General features: G+C 40.3%; 1 protein-coding gene across 1 annotated transcript in view; it reads right to left on the reverse strand.

Moving 5' to 3' along the window:
- The window catches only part of TGFB2 (transforming growth factor beta 2), a 95,154-nt gene that overhangs the window by 23,218 nt on the left and 51,021 nt on the right, over positions 1-20,915 (reverse strand). The window contains exon 2 of the mRNA XM_072647812.1: positions 5,682-5,845. Coding sequence (XP_072503913.1) covers positions 5,682-5,845 — 164 coding nt within the window. The remainder of the gene's footprint in view (positions 1-5,681; positions 5,846-20,915) is intronic.

Raw genomic sequence — 20,915 nt, forward strand, 5'->3', positions numbered from 1 at the left:
ATCAATTGCAATAAGTTATATTATACCATTTGATAGACTGCATTGGAAATATATAAAATTTCTAATTCTGACATGGGGTAAAAGCTACAAATGATCAACAGCTTCAATATGGGTTTGGATATTTTCCTGGATACTAACTGCTAATAGCTATTAAGAGGAAATTAAGGATATATATTATTATTGTCAACAATGACATTATTATTATTATATCTAGGACACAGAAAATCCTTTGAGGTCAGCATGATAGACAATAATTCCAGCCATAGACGCCAACTTCAGAGTTGTACAGGAGTGGCATTGTAGGGAAAAGAGAGCTGGACTTTGAGTCAGAGTTTGAATCCTCCCTGGGGCATGTCATTTAACCCCTCTTAGTCTCAATGACTTCACCTGTATGGGAAGGATAAAAGCATCTATCTCACAGGGTTACAGAGAAGCTTAAATTGTACATATACATACATATATATATATACATATATATATACATATATATATAAAATACCTAGAAATTTTACAATACTAAGGAAATGTTAGTTATAATTGCTATTATTATTATGTTTGTCCTGATTCTCTAATTAAAGTCTCTGTAAGATCCTGGGCAAGCCCAGTTTCCTCATCTGTACAATGAAATGGTTTAACTAGATGATCACAAAGTTCTCTTCAGCCCTAAGAATCATCCTCTGGTTTTAGCAGTACAGTGTTTCCATGAACTCGCTAGATGGTGGCTCTGGTCCAGTTCTTACGGTACACACAAGCTAACTGTCTGCCCTTGAGTCTCCCCTGCTCTAAGATGGTGCCCCGGCTTGTTTCCAGAATGCTCTTTCAGAAGGGGATTCTCTTCTCCTATTTCCCTTTCCCAAACCCATGATTCTGGAAGAGATTTAATCACAAATACAGGAGCAAGTTAATCAAAGAAAGACAAACTTCCAAAGTGGCCAAGAGTTATGACAAATACCAGGGTTCAAAGGCAGTCCCAAATCATTGGAGCTCTATCTGATCCAATTCCAATAAAGGGTGCATTTGGCACAAATCTTTAAAAACATTGCTAGGGCTATTTGGAGCTGGTAAAACTTTCTTACTTAATGTTTTTCTTCTTTCCCTCTGTAAAAAGATTTTATCCTTCCAATATTGTCCCAAATCTTGGTGTACATTTGAAATCATACTGGGATCAAATAAATGTATGGTTCTTCAGGGATGATTAGCATAGCAGAGGGCAAAAGAAAGGCAGCCCCAGGGTCTTCCCCCTCTCCAGAGTGCTGACAGAGAATTCTATAGGAGAGCTGAAAGAGTAGAATCAAAGTCCTAAGGTCCTCTACCAAACCAAATGTGTCTTTCAAATAGAAGCTTCAACTCCTAAGGAGTCTCTCACAGGGAGGGAGAGAGAGCAGTCCCTGCGCATCCCTGATAAAATACTGTTATTTAATTGATCAACTACTTTGAAGAAAAAACATGAAAAGTCATTAGAAATGACATACTGGTTCTATCCAGGGCCATATTCTAATTCCAGTAATGGCATGATGGGACATGTTGTGGGAGAACCTTGAACTCAAAGTGTGAGAGGAAGAATGATGCAACAGAAAGAGTGTTAGATTTGGAGTCAAAGGATCTGAATTGGAGTTTGGGTTCTGCTTATATGACCTTGGGCAAGTCACTTCCACTACTTGGTCTCAGTTTCCTTATCTGTAAAACTCAACTAGCTGGCCTCTAAGGTCCCTTCCACTTCTAGGTCCATGATTCCATGATGGAACATAGCTTGAGGGGACAATCTCCCCTTAGTAACATGGTACCATGAAAGGTTCATTGAACATAAGAATCACAAGACCTGAGTCTGGATCTTTACTCTGCCACTTTGGGCAAATCACTTAACCTCTAGGGGTTCAATTTTTTCATCTGTAAAATGAGATAGAAATAAAAAGGGATTGTTGTGGAGGGGGGAGTAGATGACCACTAAGAGTCTATTTTAAAAGTTTTTAGACAGTAGATTGAGAACAGAGATCAAGTAGTCCAACTCCTTTATTTTACAGATGAGGAAACAGAGGTCCAGAGCAGTAATGTGAGTAGAATGAGGTAATTAAGTATCAGGACTGGGATTTGAACCCAAGTTCTTTGACTCCAAATTCCACGTTATTCCCTCTGTCCCAGGAGGGCCACTATTCAATCATATTGTATAGTCAGTTTTACATGTTTGCTTTTGTTACAAACATGTTCAGTCATTTTCAGTTGTGTTCAACTCTTCGTGACTCCAGTTGGGATTTTCTTGGAAAAGAAGGAATGGTTTGCCATTTCCTTCTCCAGTTCATTTTACAGATGAGGAAACCAAAGCAAACAGGATTAAATTATTTACCTAGGATGACACAACTAGTGTCTGAGGCTAGATTTGAACTCAGGAAGACGAATGAGTCTTACTGATTCCAGATCAGGTACTCTATCTACTACAGCGCTGCCTTTACATATTTACTACCACATAGATAAATCAGTACCTCCTTTTGTTTGTCTAAAACTACCTCCTTTCAGCCTCTATTTTACTACTCTGAGACTTAGTGAAAGCATCCATGTTTAGTCTATCAAAAACCTTCAGGACTTTATGTACTTTAGTCATTTACCTCCCTAGCTTCTGTCTTTTTAGACCAAAAGCAACTAAGTGGTCCAGTAGATGGAACATTGAACTTGGAATCAGGAAGACTGGAGTACGAATCTTGCCTTAGACATTTACTAGCTGTGTGACCCTCAGCAAGTCATTTGATCCCTCACTGCTTCATTTTCTTCATCAGTAAAATGGGGACAACAGTAGAAACTCCCTCACAAGGTTGTTAGGTGGATTAAATGAGATCCTATGTACAAAGTGCTTAGCAAACCTTAAAACATGATGTGAATATTAACTATCACTGACATCAAAGTGACCTATCAGGGTAGATTTGGGAGCTTGTCTGATGATGTATCAAATGGGACAAATGGGAATGCATCAGCATTTAAGAACAAATAAGGAACACAAACACCAGCACTGAGCTCTTCCAAAATAGTTAATCACTTCCAGAGACAGAAAATCATAGACTCTAAGAGCAAAATGGGGTTGGCAGACAATCTAGTTCATCATCTCACTTGGTACAAGAATCCCCTCTCTGCATAATATCACCTGTAAGTGGTCATCCAAGCCTTTGCTTGAATACTTCTGGGCATAAGAAATTCACCGTCCCAAAAGACAGCCTATTTTATTCATTTTCTTATGTTCAATTGATTTATTCACCCTCAATAACTTGAAATAAAGGCTAGGAGTAAAGCAGCTCTCAACAATCAATACTCATACAGGTCTACGTTTGTCACAGTAATTGTTCATGGCCATATAATGTCATGGAATGTTTACCAGCCTAGGAGCTAGATCTGAGTTCAAATTCTGGGCAAGTCACTTAACCCTCCTTTCATTTAACCCTATTTTCATTATGTATAAAATGGAAGAGAGAGTAAACATGCACTAAATAATCTCTGAGGTCTTTACTTTTTCTTCCAAGAGTTTTGTTATCTGTCCTAATAATGCAACTCTTTCTCCTTCCCCAGACAACACTGAGAAAAGAGGGAGAACAAAGATTTATTGTATCCAGTCAAGACTATGGGGGTGAGATCAGGATGAATTCATGACTTTTTAATATTTTTAAAGAAATTAAATTCTATCATTTTCAAGAATGTACATTAAAGGGAACAAAGTGCTGCTGGTTTTACAAAATGTTGCCAAGTAGAGATCCTTTGGGATCACTAATGAACAGATGAAAACTTTTTTCTGATCAACCCATCAATGATATGAATGTAAATTACTGACTGGAAACAGTTTCTATTCAAATTCTGCTAGCATATAAATAGAAATGATCTACTTGACAAACTTCTCCCATAGATAAAGCAAAAAATGGCTCCCATTTAAATGAACACAAAGTACAGTCATAAGGTAGCCAAATGAGATTTTATTTCCCCCTCCACCTTTTCTTCTGCTTTAATGATGAGAGATGATATGGTATGGCAGATAACACAGTGAGCCTGGAGTCAGGAAGATTCAGGTTTGACTCCTGCTTTGGATACCTACAAGCTATGTTCTCCCTTTGGCCAGTCATTGAACTTTTCTGAATTTCAGTTTTCTCACTAGTAAAGGAGTAAGACTAAGGAGGAGGATGATGATCGTGCCCCTCCCCCCAGAGTTGCTGTAAGCATTGAATGACATCATGCATAGAAAGTGCTCCACCAACTTTGAAGAACTACAGACATGTCTGCTAGTATTAATTACATCCCCATTATCATCACAGAACACACCTGCTGGAGCAGCTGACCTTCAGTTCTGGCCAGATAGCTTATGGGAGAACACCTCAGAGCAACTGTTTTACCACCAATGAAAGACTTCAGCCCTGTTCTGCCAGCCCTAACTATGTGTCAAGAGGTTGTGTCACTGGGGACTTTTAATGGTTCAAAATAATAATATTCATGGTCACAATAAGCAAGCATAATATCCAGGAAAGAAAAAAATGCATTCAAATTACATATTTTTTTTGTCAGAAACTTTTTTTAGCAAAGGAAACAGGGATGTATTTCAGGGCATCAGAAGTAGGGGTGAGTGGTGATGAAGATTTCTATACCCCTTCCAGTCCACTCTCCTTTCTTCTTTACTTCCCCTCTCTGCCCATTTCTTTTGCCCTTCATCTCCTTGTCTCCTCTTGGTGCCATTTCCCAAATTCCCTCTTCACCTCTCTCCCCTACATCTTTCCTCCTTTTTCAGTCCCTTTGCTTTTCTTGTAGAAAATGCTCCTTGAGGGCAGCATGATATCACTTTTGCATTTGTATCCCCAGGCAGGCATCCCATAAATGCTTTTGATTGACTGAAGGACTGATTGATCCGCTTGCAGCCCCAGCCACTGCTCTCTCTATACCCTCCAAGTAGTTCTTATTTCTCTGACTCTCTCCTCATATCCCTTCTGCTTTGGGGAATGAGACTATCCTGAAATTAGGGATTATTGGAGGGAGTTATGTAGTGGGAAGATATCTTACCCAGAGAACTATCGATCTGTTGTGTCCTCTCAAGGGATTTAATAATAATAATAAAGATAGATTTTTATGCAGCTTAAAAAAGTATTTTCACTTTGATATCAAGACAAGTTATGTTATCTGATTCTTCTAACCACTCTGTAAAATAGTTAGATCAGGGAGTATTTTTTACCATTTTAAAGTTAAGGAAAATTGAACAGAAAGTTTAACTGATTCATGGCTAATAAACAGCAGAGAATTCAGACCCCAGTCTTCTGAATCCCAGGCCACTGCTCTTTATATAGAAACATTTGGCTGACTTCATCATGAAAAAGCTGTTTACCCAAAGTATTAATTAATGAGACTTCTCTGTCATGATATAGCTACATATTAGGGTATTCAGTTCAAACCACTCATTTGACAGAGGAAGAAAATGATGGCTTACCCAAGATCACACAGGCTGTAAGTGTTATTTCTTTTTCCTTTTTTTAAAGTGTTATTTCTGAGATTTGAACTCAGGTCTTTTGACTTAAAGTCTACCATACCATGCAGCTTCCTAATACTAGGGTATAAACACTCATGTATTTTGTAGTAAAGGTGATGGCCAAATTGGGTGAAAAGCTACAGCTGTAGAAAGAATTCTCCCTTTAGGTTACAAAGCATCCCAACTATCCCAGACAATTTACCTGATAGAGCTCGATTCGTTGCTCAGACACACGGGCCTTGGGATTCTGCAGTCGAAAGACCCTGAACTCTGCCTTCACCAAGTTGGAAGCGTTCTTCTCCATTGCTGAGACATCAAATCTGACAATTCTAAAGTAGGGCCTGTACAAAGTGGGCGGGATGGCATCTGTAAAGAGTTAAGGAAGTCACTGAGAATGATAAAATTCATTGTTCTCCCCAAAAGACCACAGTACAAGATAGCCCTAGAGACGCCATAAGGAAAATATCTGCAGCCTGGTTCAGGTTCCAATTGCCAATTTAATACCATTAACGACTTAACCAGGAAAAATAAGCATGTGCATTTGATTACGGGAATAGCAGATTAATAGAGATTAACAAACCATTTTGAACTCTGTTTGAGGGCATGCAGTTAACCCTGTCCTTTGAAAGCTGAAAGAATGGTGGAAAATCCTAGACGCTTATGAACTGGAACAAGTGCACTGTTGATGGCTGGCGATGGCTGTCAGGCCTGCATACACTTTAATTGGACGTGCCAAGAAAATAGCTCGTAATGGCAAGCAGTTTGCCCTGTGTATTTTTTTTCCTTGAAAGTTTGGCATCAAAATGTTCAACATTATCCAGGCCCGCATATTGCATCTTTTTCTGGTTTCAGTATTTTGGTCTTTTCTCAAACACACACACACACACACACACACACACACACACACACACACACACACACATACACACACACACACACACACACACACACTGAAAATTCCAGCATCAGAAAGTTGCCTCGGATAATGAGAAGTCAAGTAATTTGCCTAAAGTAATACAGCCAGGATGTGTGCCCATTGGGACTTGAACCCAGGTCAGCTCTCCATCAGCTCTCCCATGCTTCCCATCTCTTTCACCCTTTCCATCTCACACCTATGATTTCACAGGTGACATTCCCTGCAGTCTTCTGAGACATGCTCCCTCTTTCCATAAAACCTCACTTGAGGTTTTTCCTATGAACTCTACCTAGCTCCTTTTACTTCGTTATTTACGTCCATTAAACAGTTATAAAGATGGTTTGCAATATATTCATTTAGACTCAGTTTTAGACATAGTGTCCAGTTTACAAATCAGACAAAATCTTTCAACTCTTGTCAGCCCCCATCTGGAGAATTATTTTCGCTTTTGTCAACATTTTAGGAATATCAATAATCTGACCAGAGTCCAGAGGAATCCAAAATTTTGTAGTCTTAAAATCTAAGACCACAGGCTCTCCCTAAGGAAAAGGTGACAGGTTCTCTTTTTACAGTTTCCCACAGTGTACTTATACCAATACTCTGCACATAATGGGAACTCAGTAGATGCTGACTTTCTTCTTAAACTTTTGAACACACATGAATTCCCAAAAAGATATAGATACCTAGCTTTGTGAACTCAGGCAAGCCCCTTAATTTCTTGTGGCCTCAAATTTTCTCATTAGCAAAATGGAGACAAAAACACTTATTATTTATTATATTCTTTATAACAACTAGGTGGCTCAGTAAATAGAGGGCTGGGGCTAGAGTTAGAAAGATGCAACTTCCTGAGTTCAAATCTAGCCAGGCACTTACTAGCTATATCACCTTGGGCAAGTCACTTTAATCCTGTTGACCTCAGTGTTCTCATTTGTAAAATGAGCTGGAGAAGGAAATGACAAGGCACTCCAGTATCTTTGCTAAGTAGACACCAAATGAGGTCACAAAGAGCCAGACGTGACTGAAAAATGATAATAACAACCACAAAATATTTATTACATACTTATTATGTACTAACCCACTTCACAGGGTTTCTCTGTGAGGAAGTGAGGAAAAATACTTTATAAAATGGAAGTACAAGAGAAGGTAGCTGGGTTGCACAGTGGATAGAGTGATCTGGAGTCAGGAAGACATCTTCCTGAGTTCAAATCTGGTTTCAGACACTTACTAGCAGGGTGATTCTGGGCAAGTCACTTAATTCTACTTTCCTCAGTTTCCTCATCTGTAAAATGAGCTAAAGAAGGAAACAGCAAGCCACTTGAGTATCTTTGCCAAGAAAACCCCAAATGGGATCATGAAGAGTCACACATGACTGAAAACAACCACGAGCATGGTATAGCAGATGGAGGGTCAGCCTTAGGAAGACCTGGGTCCAAGTTCTACCACTAAAACTTACGAGCTATGTGACCTTGGACAAGTCACTTACATTCTTAGGGCCCCCAGGTAACTTTCTAATGTTTTAAGTTACAGTAGAGTTGCTGATCTACACCAGTTTTCCAACTGGAAGTTCAATATACTCATGAAATCACAAGTCTGCACCAAAATGAATCCACGAATAACTGTTTATTTGATTATATAGGAAACTTTGTGAGGTCAAAAAGGTCATCATAAGGAAATACATTCTACCAATGTCCTCCAATTTAGAGTTTAAGCCAGTTGCCTATGGCACTGAAAAGTTCACTGATTTGTCCAAAGTCAAGCAGCTACTTTGGGTTAGAAGCAAGTCCTCAACTTCAGGCTTCTGTTCCCTATTCTACTTCCTGCTGCCTCTCAAGTAGTTAGAAAGGAAAAAGGGGGAGGGTTTGTGTGTGTATGAGGCGGGGGAGAGTATAGATACCTAGGGATACATAAGGAGAGAGGTAAGTGGATAAGTAGATAGAAAGAGGGAAAGGTATAGAAATAAGGAGAGAGGTAGGTAGATAAGTAGAGAGAAACATTGATAAATAAGGATAGATAAGAAGACAGACACAGACAGATAGACAGACACATAGACAGACAGACAGACAGGCAGATAGATAGATAGATAGACAGACAGACAGACATTTGACTTATGACTTGAAGACCTTGACCTCTGATACATACTAGGTATGTGGCCAACTAGGGAAGTGGATAGAGTTAGACCTGAAGTCTCAAGACCTGAGTTCAAATCTGCCCTCAGATACTTACTAGTTGAGTAATTTAGCCTCTGTCTGCCTTAGTTTCTTCATCTGTAAAATGCGGATAATCAACCTACTTCATAGGGCTGTTTTGGTGATCCAATAAGATAATAAAGTGCTTCACAAAATCTTAACGCATTATCGAAAAGTGCACTGCTCCATTATTAGATTCATTATTGCTGCTGCCATATGTCTTTATATCTGAGTGTCCCGGGTCATATATTCATATGTGTAAGAGTAGTTATTTCTATATTAGTTTCCATTTTACAAGCATTATTTCATTTGATCCTCACAACAACCCTGGCAGGGGAAGGTAAGATGCTTTAATTATTCCCATTTTACATATGAGGAAGGTGAGGCTTGAGGACATTAAGTAACTATCATGGATGCAGTATTCTATTAAAGCCTGCTGCTTTTATTACTGAAAAGACCTCTTCCCGCTGCATTACCAGGATCCAGGTGACTAGGTGACACTGGTCATTCTTGTCCCTCCCCCCCACATTCTGTCACTCCGCTTATGTCCCAACCATGCCAGCTCAGGCAAGAAGGAGGCCAGTGCCTTGGGACATATGTGACATATCACACAGGCTAGCTAAAGTTTGTTTGAGAAACAGTCCCCCAGTGGAGCAGCGGCATTGAATGTGCAGTGTGGAGCCTCTCACTATGAGCCAGCAGAAGCTGCAAGTACTCTTTGAAAGAGCATCTTTAAGCAGTGGAACTAATTTAATATGTTTCCTGTTGTCAGGAAAAGTAAACAAGTCTCGTCTTTTATTTCCCCTCCCCCCCTTCTTCTCTCAATGGAACTTTACTGGCCAGCAGCACATGGACAAACCCAATCCTTCCCCCTACGCCCATCCCTACCCCACACACCACAAGCTTCTATCTTCTCCTTCCATCAAGGTTTGTAAATAAAAGCTCTGCAGATTTATTTTTATTCTCTTTTGTGTTTATTAAACTTTAGAGGGTTTTTCTTTTCCTTTCTGGTCTTCTGCCCACACTCTCTCTTATTATGGCTGCCTCCGACCAGCAGGTCAATTTTTTTCCCCTCTTTCTAAGCAAATCACCCAAATGGCCTGTCTTGGGCTTTGGAGCTTTTGAAGCCCTTATATGCAAATATTTACAGGAGAAGCTTGATTGTTATTAAGTGCAGTTGTTATGTTCTCTATACGCTGGCAAAGGGCCCTCTCCCCCTCTGGCTATTATAACCATTTAGCCTTGTTTATATTATAACTCCCTGATAACACAAACCCAGATTTCTTCCTACCCCTCACCCCTTGTATTTTATGAGTAGAAGCAGTTTATACATAAGGTGGAAAGACTGCTGTGCAGCCCTGCCAGAGGCCAGCAGCTCCTTGCCTGGGTCCTGCTGCAGTGGTGGGATGCACATGCTGAGACAACAGCCAATCTACCCTCCAGCCCAGTTCCAGGCTTAGAGCACAGTGGGGACTCAATAAATATTGTTGACTGAATGACCGTCTACCACTTTCAACATTTTGGTTGCTGTTTTCCCCTGCTGTCATTTGCTATAGGGTCAGAAGCCCCCTGCCTGTCTGAAAACTTGAACAACCTGATATCTGAAGGTTTGAAAAAAAATTTTTTTTAAACCCTCTCAGCTAATTGATTTTGGCCCACTTCTTTGACCCTGCCCTAACCCTCTGGAAAGCTTTCTGGATGCTCAGTGCGGGAGGACCAAAACAGGCCTGTCAGAACACTGCTGGGACTTCTGAGGCCCACTCCCCCTGCTCAGGGGCCCAGATGGGCAGGGTAGGGATTTAATGACTTGAGCATCACTCATCCACCCAGCAAGACTTGGAGGGATGGAGATTTTTCCTCTGCCTTTCTCCAAGAACTAGTTTTTTCCCCTTCTGGAATGAGAGTTCTCCATACTATTTTCTGCAGCTCTATGCTTAGGTTCTTTCTGATCACAAGTCACCAGGTTCTTAGCCCTAAGCGCTAGTACCCACACTTACCGCTCTCCTCCAGCCATAGAACCCTCTGTCCTTTGAAGCTTCTCTTTCAACTCTGAATTCAGCTCCTTTTGCCATCAGTAAGCCCCCGATAACCCCTAACCTCCCACATTCCCTTCCTAGATACAAAACGTTAGCTAGCCTATGGATAGTGTTCAAGGATGCAACTGGTGTGATTTGTGTTGGGTGGTATTTAAAAAACTAGAATAATTCTTCCTTACTGGAATCCTGATTTCCTGATTCAGGCTTTGGGAAACAAGATGAAGAAACAGGTAGGAACCTAAATGCTCATAAATAACAGTCAGGGGGAATTCAAGGAAATTTTATTCAACAATCATTAAGTATATTAATGAATTAAGTATAAGTATATTAAGAAACAGGTGGGTTTCTTCATGGTCTTCTAAACAGTCATAATAGTCAGAGGGAATTCAAGGAAATTTTCTCCAGTGATTATTAAGTAGTAGCTATGTACACAGCACCCTGCTAGTTGATGGGAAGATGCAGATTTAAGAAAAGGCATGGCCCTTGGTCTCAAGCAGCTCAGAGTTTAGTAGGGAAAGGGAATCCTTACCAGGAGAATTGCAGACTCTGCATAACACTGCCTCAACTAATGTTGTTTTCTATTATGTTAAAAATAACATAGTGCTCCTCCCTCCCCACAAGCTGGCTCCTCACTCCCTTTCCTGCCAATACTTCTTCAGTCATTGTTTGGCTTTGTACTGTGTTTTCACAGAACCAGCTCATGATGATAGATAAGGTGTGCCTGTTTCAGGAGCAAAACACCTGTACTTATGAACAATCAAGCCGGTCCTGCTGTTCTATACAGTCTTATTCACTTAAAGTCCACAACAGTTTACCATATATGGTCTCATTTACTGCCCATCTCATGTAGGTTTGTGTAGGTCTTACCCAGACTAAAGGCAGCCCAGTGAACTCATCTGACTGAGTTCAAATCCAGCCTCAGATGCTTACTGGTTCTGTGACTCTGGGCAAATCACTTAACCCTGCTTGCCTCAGTTTCCTCATCTGTAAAATGAAGTGGAGAAGGAAATGGCCAAGAAAACCCCAAACACGGTCACAAAGAGTCAGACATGGCTGAAATGACTGAACAGCAACAATAGAATAGAAGAATATGAAAAAGGAGAGAACCGTAGTCCCAGTGGAGTTGGCTCTATAGTAAGTGGTAAGATCTCCCCACAGATGGTAACCTGGACTTTCTGAAGAACAAGAAGTACAATGAAGTAGAAGGAACAAACGGAGCAGGAGTCAGGGGTTCTGGGGGTCACATATTGGCTCTGCTGCTTGCTATTTCTATGATCCTAGTTTGCAAAGCACCTAAATTCTCTGGGCCTTAGTCCCTCATATGTAAAATGAAGAGATTGGATTAGATGATCTCTGAGTCCCTTACTGATTTAAATCTATGGTGCCATTTTTCTAATATGACCTACACAATACATTTTTCTAATATGACTTATACAATATGGAAGATAATGATAATATTAGCACTTATATAGCATTGTAACTTTTATAAAGCACTTTACAAATATCTCATTTGATCCCCTCAACAACCTTGGAAGGTAGACATTATTGTTGCTCCTTTTTTACAGAGTTTTTTTTTTTTTATCTCTTCTTCCAATTGAAGATATAAGACAAGGTAGAAAGATCTAAAAATGGTTGTTGTTCTTTTAAATCCCCACCTTTTAATACTGAGATACACCAACCCCATGAGGCAAGTCCTATATTTCTATCCCCATTTTACACATGAGGAAACTGACATTCAGTAAAGTTAAGCAGCTCAACAAAGCTCACAAAATTAATAAGTAAATACCCCTATTTAGATTTTCTGACAGAGTCCAGGGCATTTTCTAAACTATAGGAATCTTTATACATTATGAAAAGTAAATGTGTGATCCTTAACAAGTCTCAACTTCTAAATGCCCCAAGACTAGAAGTGGCAGAGCAGGTAGCGATATGCGTTGATAGGAGCAGTTTTTCTCATTGGGAATTCCTTACACCAATGAAATCATAAGTTTAAAAAACCCAACATATACATTTATAAATGTATACATATATATACATATATATGCACACTGTGTATCTATATGTGTAGATAGATGTGCATATTGTATATATGTACAAGTATCTATATAGGTACATATGTGTAGCTAGATGTATGTATATGTATGTGTATGTGTATGCATGTATGTTTAAGTGCATATAAAACATACATATATATATATACATATATATATGAATATATTTATTTCAACAATGCCTTTTCAGGAGGTATATGAACACAGGCCCCAATAGAACAAGTGAAAAACTCCCAGGATTCAGAACAGCCAGAAGGCAATGAACAAGCTCAAAAACAACATTCCTGATCATGGCATTTCTCTGTCATCCAAATGCTATGTTAAAGATGAAGGTTTGATTTTTTTTCTGGCACAGGGTTTGTCACTTCAGAGGAGAGAAGAAGTACCACTCGCATGGACAGAAATACCATATTTGACCTAGGAGAATGTAAGGGCCCTGAGGGTAAGGGCTGTTTGGGTTTATCTTTGCATCTCTGGTGCATAACTCAGTGTCTGGCACCAGGTAAGTGCTTAATGAATGCTTACTAAATGGGAGAAAAAAAAAACAACTTGTCAAGTTGACCAAAAGGAATTTATACTTAAAAGGGAAATAGAAAATACATGGAGAGTATGGATAATAAATACAATTAAATTGAAATTTAAACACAAGAGTGGTGACAGGTCTGTAAACCATGAAATAAAAGAAATGGCTCCAGGAACTGGGGAAATGATGACCACTATTTTCTGGAATCCAAATAAACAAAATTCTATACCTCCAATTTATCTTCTGATCATCTCTTATTAGAAGAATAAACATAATTTTTCATTCATTTCCTTTCTCTTGTTTTTGCCTTCTCTTTTCAATATTATCCTCTCTTCTTCCATATACTTGCCCTCATATCCATATTCCCCAGTAGTATATTCCCTCATAGGATAGCAAAAGATTCTCTCCCACTGAAATACTCCATCAGAAAACAGATAGAGCAAGAAGGGGTTAAACACAGCCAATCTTATGTGAAGGAAAAGCTACGACCTGGTGAATCCAGGTTTTTTACTCTCCCAAACCATTCTCTCATCTAATGATCTACTGAGATCTGTCTTTCTATCCCTATTTTATGAGTCTAGAAGGGGCAGCTAGGTGATGCAGTGGATAGAACACCAGTGCAGGAGTCAGGAGGACCTGAGTTCAAATCTCACCTCAGACACTTGACACTCACTAGCTGTGTGACCTTGGGCAAGTCACTTAACCCCAATTGCCTCATCCTGGGTCATCTCCAGTCATCCTGATGAATATCTGGTCACTGGATTCAGATGGCTCTGGAGGAGAAGTGAGACTGGTGACCTGCACAGCCCTCCCTCACTCAAAACAAAGTCAAGTGCAAGTCATGTCATTATTTCTCTGATGGCAAGGTCTTCTTCTGCAATGAAGGACGAACACCCACACAATGAGTCTAGACTATGTAGTTTTCCCTGCTTCTCTTGCTTTGATCTCTTGGATCCCTGTGTTTCTGGCCTCCATCCTGGTAATCAGGTAAGATCCTGTTCCTTGGAACCTTTGGGCAGCTTGGTGGTACAGGGGAGAATGCAATGAACCTGGAGTCTGGAAGACCTGTAGTCAAATACTTTACTAGCTGTGTGACCCTAAGCAAGTCACTTAACCTGTTTGCCTCAGTTTTCTAGACTGTAAAATAGGAATAACGAAAATAGCACCAACCTCCCAGGGTTTTTGATAAGTATCAAATGAGCTAACAATATATGTAAAGCATTTTGCAAACCTTATATATAAAGGCCAGCTATTATTTTTATTATTATTGGACTATGCTCAGAATTTGAATTAGCTGCCACAATGGCTCATTAGGAAGGAGAGGTAATGTGTTACAGGGGAAAGAGGGCTAGATTTGGAGTAAGAAAGCCTAAGTTTAAATCTTCCTTCTTTCATTGCAACGTGAGCCGCAGGTAGCTAATCTGTAAAATGAGATGGTTTGTGCTAGGTGGCCTCTAAGGTCCTTTCTAGCTCCTAATCTGTGACCCCAAGAAGCTTCCCTTAACAGCCTATATCCTAAAATGCTTTCATTCTACAAGGGAAAAAATATACATGGCCCTCACACTGAAAGGCTCATCTCACTGTGGCTTTTTCCCCTGCCTGACATCCTCTTTGGATAAAATAAGGACACCTTTAAGAAATAGCATAAATGTCACCCAAAAAGCCCTGGGCTGTAGAAAAGGCCACAAAAGGCTTCCTTCACCTGAAAGATGTTTCATTTTGTATCCAATGATATTTAAAGAGGCCCTTTCTAAGATCTTCCCATGAAGCCCCAAATTTTTAACTTATATCCTTGCATACTAATCCAACAAACCCAAGAAAATGCACCCATTGAATTGAGGACACATAAACATTTTCTGTTATTTTGGGTCCTTACAAGGTAATTAATGATCTCAGCATAAAAACAATTAAGAGGTGGTTTCAGGTTACTCTGTGTTGTACTCCTGCCAGTCACTTTGTGAGATCTTTGAGGTCCCCTGTCAAATTTCCCAGACCTTCTTACCCTAGTTCCAGTCCTCAGGGTGGCCATCTGTGTTTCTCATCCAGAACCCTCCTGATATAAGCAGGGTAGCACTGATATCCATCTTTCCATAAACTGTTGAACTCTCCCTGTGGCTCTCTAGGGATTGGCATGGACTTCTGACATGCCTCAGGGGAGTGGAGACTTCTCACTGCTGACCTCCACAGCGTCTGAGGAAGTAGTTTGGGGTTCATTAGGAGCCCGCTGGAGTGGGGAAAATGAAGCTGCTCATGTAGCGGTCAGGGAGCGCAATCACCTTAACCTCTGCCTATGTTTGCACAAACACAGCCAGCAAGAAAGCAAGACAATTGTGTTTTGGGGTTTTCTGAAATTTGTCTTGGCACGTCGGATATGGGTTTGATTTCACTACCACATCCCAAGCTGTGCTGACATTCAAGTCACAGTGATTTAACACAAAATGACTGAGAAATAAACAGTGTATCAACAGTGGTTTCTGTTTGCCACTTGGACCATCCTTCCCTGTAAAATGTAATACAGCAGTGCAGCATCTGTAATTTAAGGCGTGAGCCTCCAAGGCTGGGAATGTGTCAAACTCGACAAGGCATTGGCACGGACATGCCTAATTGCAACGACATGCAGCTGATGCAACCCAGCTCTCACACCACCTGTGATGGCAGGTTCTACAGGGACAGTAAAGTGGAGGATCAGGTCCTCCTCTGAATACTCCAAAATAATGCAGCTGAATCATTACAGTAGCTTTCCTTCCACACATCAAGTCAAAGGGTCCAAGTCAGCCCTGAATGACTACCTGAATTCTATGATGTTCATCAAATTGATCCTAATGGTCAAAGGCAGATAACCTGAGGGCACCAATGAATATCATTTTTCAACAAAGAAACATATGTTATTCTGTCAAACAGAGGAGCCTTGCAGTCTTTAATGGGGAGGCAGATGACTGCTGTTGAGCTACTAAGCCTGAGTAGGTAAAGGTTTCAGAAAAGAGACAGTAATCTAGAAATGGAACATTTGGCTCTGAATGATTATAGGATAGTTGATCTAGAGCTGAAATGGAGCTAAAGGTCATCTATTTTATAATTGTGGGAAATGAGGTCTAGAATGTTTACATGACAACCAGGACCACACAGGTAGCAAAGATCAGAGGCAGAATTTCAACTTGGGTCCTCTGCCTCCAAAATCAACATTCTTTCTACCATGCCACACTAACTCATGACCTTTAGAGTGGCTATGAGAGTTTATCCCCTAAAATATGGAGGAGTTACTGTCAATGGGTACCATTTAAAGCAACTGTCGTTTGTATTCCGTTCTTTTGCTCCCACCCAACTATATGCTGATCTGCTATTTTTCTGTTCTTTCCCCTTCTCTCCTCTCTTTGTCTTTTATTCTTTTAGAATTATCTACCACCACAGCTTGGAGGGGCCTTCAGAGTCATTTAATCTAGCCTTCATATATGCCAGAAGAGAGAATTGAAGCAATTTGTCCAAAGATTTAAGCTTTCCTCCTTCTCTTCTTGGTAAGTTTCATGACTACCAAAGGCATTCAGTGGCACCAACCCAATGTTTGACTTCTCTGAGAGGGAAGGCTTATGACCACTACTATCACTGCTACTGCCTCTACTCTAAGGAACTAATTGCATAGACTCCAATTCTAGAATTATGCTCAGTCTTCAAAAAGATAAAACAGAAAAATAGAATCCACATGAATTCAATTAATGGACTAAAGAGAATCCTTCATGTCGTCCTATTATTCTTCACAGACAAGAAGCACAGATGCTTTCCACATATGGAAAAACTCAAGCTCAGAATATATTTCTAAGATCTCACAGGGTAACAAAGGCAGAATTAGGATTATCATTTCTAACCTCCAACGGTTTGTTTAAAAAATTAAATTTTTAAGACCTTAATTATTTTTAAATAGTGGTAGGGGGAAAAAATTCTCCAGTCTTTCCAGCATCACATTAGTGGTACAATTTAAAGTCTTGAAGGCATCTAGCACTTATGGACTGGCGCTCTCATTTTTCTTTTCTTGCTGGTAGCCTGATTCACTTTTCTTTCAGGCAAAAAATGTGCTGATCTACTCAGCTGCTTTGCTTATGAGTAGGGTGTCACACCCTCATCAGAACTCAAGCTAGAGCAAAGGCTTGAAGAAGTTCACAGCTGAAAGTGGCCTGGGGGGCTGTCTAGTCCAATCCATACCTAAGTGGGAATCCCATCTACAACATTCTGGGCAAGTGGTCATTTGGCCTTGGTTTAAAGGCCTTTTATGAGGGGCAACCCAAGTATCTGCAAAGGCAGAACATTCCACTACTGTAAAGCCCTAATGGTTAAAGTTTTTCCTTATATTGAGCCAAAATCTGCCTCTCTGACACATCCTACCAGTACTCTGAGTTCTATCCTCTGGGGCCAAGTGGAACAAGTCTAATCCTTCTTCCCCATGAGAGTCTTTCAAATACTTGAAGACAGCTGTTCTGTCTCTTGATCAAACATTTTTTTTTCTCTAAACTAAATAGATCTAATTCCTTCACCTGACCCTCACAAGTCATAATTTTGAGTTCTGTAAGGAATGATAACCAGCATAAGTAAGGGGATTTTAAGGGAGCACCTAAATGCAGAAATGGAAAAATTCAAGTTACCAGGCAACAGTGGAAAGAGTGGGGAAGGGGACAGAATATGACTGGCTGAGCCATTGTCAGTGATCTCTGAAAGATCATAGAGAATGAAAGTACTGCAGGTACTGAGAAGGGAAGGGCAAATGTTCTAATTTTCAAAAAAAGGAAAAAAGAATAGAGTTTGCAAACTATAGGTCAACAAGTTTATTAGTGGAGGTATAGTCAGTGCAGACCTAGAACAGGAGAGATCACAAAGAATTGTGCTCATCATGAACAGGTTCTATCAGACTAACCTCATTTCTTGTTGCTTAGGGGTACTAAAATGACAAATTACAAATGCCTGCACTGTTGTTCCTGCTCTATCTTTGAAGCTGTAATCCTCTGTAAAAGCTAATCGGTGGTAAGTTGTTAAATAGAACTGGAGTCTTAATTACTGGTCCCCTGACAAATGGGGAAAACCCAGATGGAGGGGTCCCAAGTTGATGGCAGTAGAAAAGAGGCTCCAGTCACCCCCTAGAACTTTAGGAGGAAGATGTGACAACTGCTCTCTGGGAGAATGAGCTGGAGCATATGTGCTGACTAGGTTTATACGTGTATACGTGTTGTCTCTCCCCAGCACATCTAAGCTCTGCGGAGGAAAGGATTGTTTCATTTTTGTTTTTTTATCCCTAGTGTTTATGACAATGCCCCAGCACACAGTAGGCACTTAAAAATATTTGTTGATCGCTTGATGGAGAGCAGGCCTTTGAGTAAAGGAGACCTGGGATCAAACCCCGCCTCTGACAAGACTGGTTGAATGATTCTGGGCAACTCTTAAGATGATGAATAAAAGGCAGGGTAGTTCCTGCTTGTGGTTCTCCACTCTGTAGAAGTCACATCTGGAGCATTTTGTACTAGGCGGCACATTTTAAGAGGACATTGATAAACTAAGAGCCTGAAAATAGGCAAGTAAGTGACCTGGGGACCATAACATATGAGGATAATTTGAAAGGACTGGTGATGTTTAGCCTGAGAAAGGGATAACTTGTTGGGGATGTCTTTTGGGGGTCATGATAACGGTCTTCAAGGGCTATCCCATGGAAGAGGGGATTCTATTTGGCCCTAAATGACAGAACTAGCAACAATGAGGAGAAGATGCAAAAAAGCAAATTTAGGATTGATATACAGGGGACTCATTAGGAAGTCTAACAACTAAAACTAGGCAAAAAAATATAATTGGCTCCCTTAGGAAGCAGAGGGCGGCAATTCCCAATAACTGGATAGAGCTCTTTAAGTAAAAGCTTTCTGGGATATTGCAAAGAGGATTCATATTCAGGTATAGATTGGTAGACTGTATGATCTCTGAGGTCCCTTCAGACTCTGAGATTATATGATGCTATGAACAGCTAGATGACAGAGTAGATAGAGCTGGGGGTTAGAGTCAGGAGAACTGAGTTCAAATCCCACCTCAGATACTTACTAGCTGTGTGACCCTGGGCGAGTCACTCAACCTCTGTTTGCCTCAGTTTCCTCAGGATGGGGATAGTAATTGCACCTACCTTCCAGTATGGTTGTGAGGATCCAATATGATAATATCTATAAAGTGCAGCACAGTGCCTGGCCCATAGTAGGTACTATATAAATGCTAGATTATTATTCATATCATCATTACTATTACTATGAAAAGTTCAGTTCAAGACCCAGATTTGCTACTTAGTAACTGTGTGATCTTGGACAAGTTATTTCCACTGTTAGCCCCTATTTCCGAATCAGTAAAATGAGGGAGATGGACTCACTTGATGCTATCTAGAGTTCTTCCCAGCTCTAATATTCTATGATTCTTAACTTAAATAGTGAGTAAATATCAGGTGAAACTGACTGTGAGGCTTGAGCAGTTTGAATTATAGGAATTCTTGAGAAAAAAGCCTTTTCTGGCCTTGTAGTGATCTCCCTACTCATCAGTGAGGAAGCTGAGGTCCAGAGAGGAAGCCACTCGCCCAAAGGCTCACAGGTAGTGTTGTCGCTGGTAGAACTGGCATTCAAGCCTCCATATTCCTAGTGTCCTCTACTCTTCCCTAAAGGAATTGTTTGGAGTAGACATCTTGTTGAAGTGGAAAAAGAACTTGATTTGTACTCAGAAGTTCCAGATTCAAATCCAGGCTCTACCACTTACTACTTGACTTTGAGTTTGTTTTTACTTTTCCATAACTGCAAATAAGGAGGCTTGAACTATTTGGCCTATAAGATCTCTTAAAGTTCCAAAGCTATATGCTACACACAACACCTAAACCTCATTTTGCCAATAATTTCAACTTCCAACATAAGTGAAAGAGGTAACCAGAAAGGTGAAACCTATTACCTTGGGTCAAGTATTGACTTATTTCAGGCCATAAAGAACCTCTGTTATTCCTCGGAGCCCACAAAATTTCCTATTACCCCACCCTGCTACCCTAAGGAATTAAATGCATTACTTAATTTTGCATTAGGTACAAGATTTCCTTCTTCCACCAGCACCCCTGAAGAAGACTGTTATAAGGACTGTCAATCGGTAACAGCAAAAGCTGAGAGGAATGTCACCTCCTTCCCCTAGCAGACAAAAGGAAAATGAAGAAAAAAGTAAGTTGGTCCCTAAAAGGAGAAGTCAAAGCCCAAACTGCCACAAGCTGGTCAGGCAGCTATTTGGAAGGGCCCAGAGTCAGACCTTAAAGCAGTGCATGAGGCTAATGGAAAAGATTTCCTATCTGTGAAAGCAGCCTCAGCACCTGGCAGATACGTTCTTTTCAGTGCCGGAACTAAACCAACTCCTTCAAAATGGGTCATGTGAAGCATCAGAGGGCCTATTTGTTCTTACAGAAAAGTGCTTGCCCATGCAATATGATATAAGGGAGATGAGGGAGAAGATTGCCAGGAAGGAAAATATGGTTCCCAGAGAAGGAATAGAAGTGTTTCAAAGGATGGTGGTTTAGTTCCTTACAAGGAATATTAGAGTTTCAAAGGACAGTGGTTTCTTAGCATTGGTAGAGGTATTCATTAAGGGTGTTCACTCTTCCCCCATCCTGTTTGTATTGGCAACAGAGGCATGGGCAATTAAGATATGGGAACATAAAGGAATTATAGGAATCCAGATGAACTGTGGCA

The sequence above is a fragment of the Notamacropus eugenii genome, chromosome 2, assembly GCF_028372415.1.
Source record: "Notamacropus eugenii isolate mMacEug1 chromosome 2, mMacEug1.pri_v2, whole genome shotgun sequence".
Classification (NCBI taxonomy): domain Eukaryota; kingdom Metazoa; phylum Chordata; class Mammalia; order Diprotodontia; family Macropodidae; genus Notamacropus; species Notamacropus eugenii.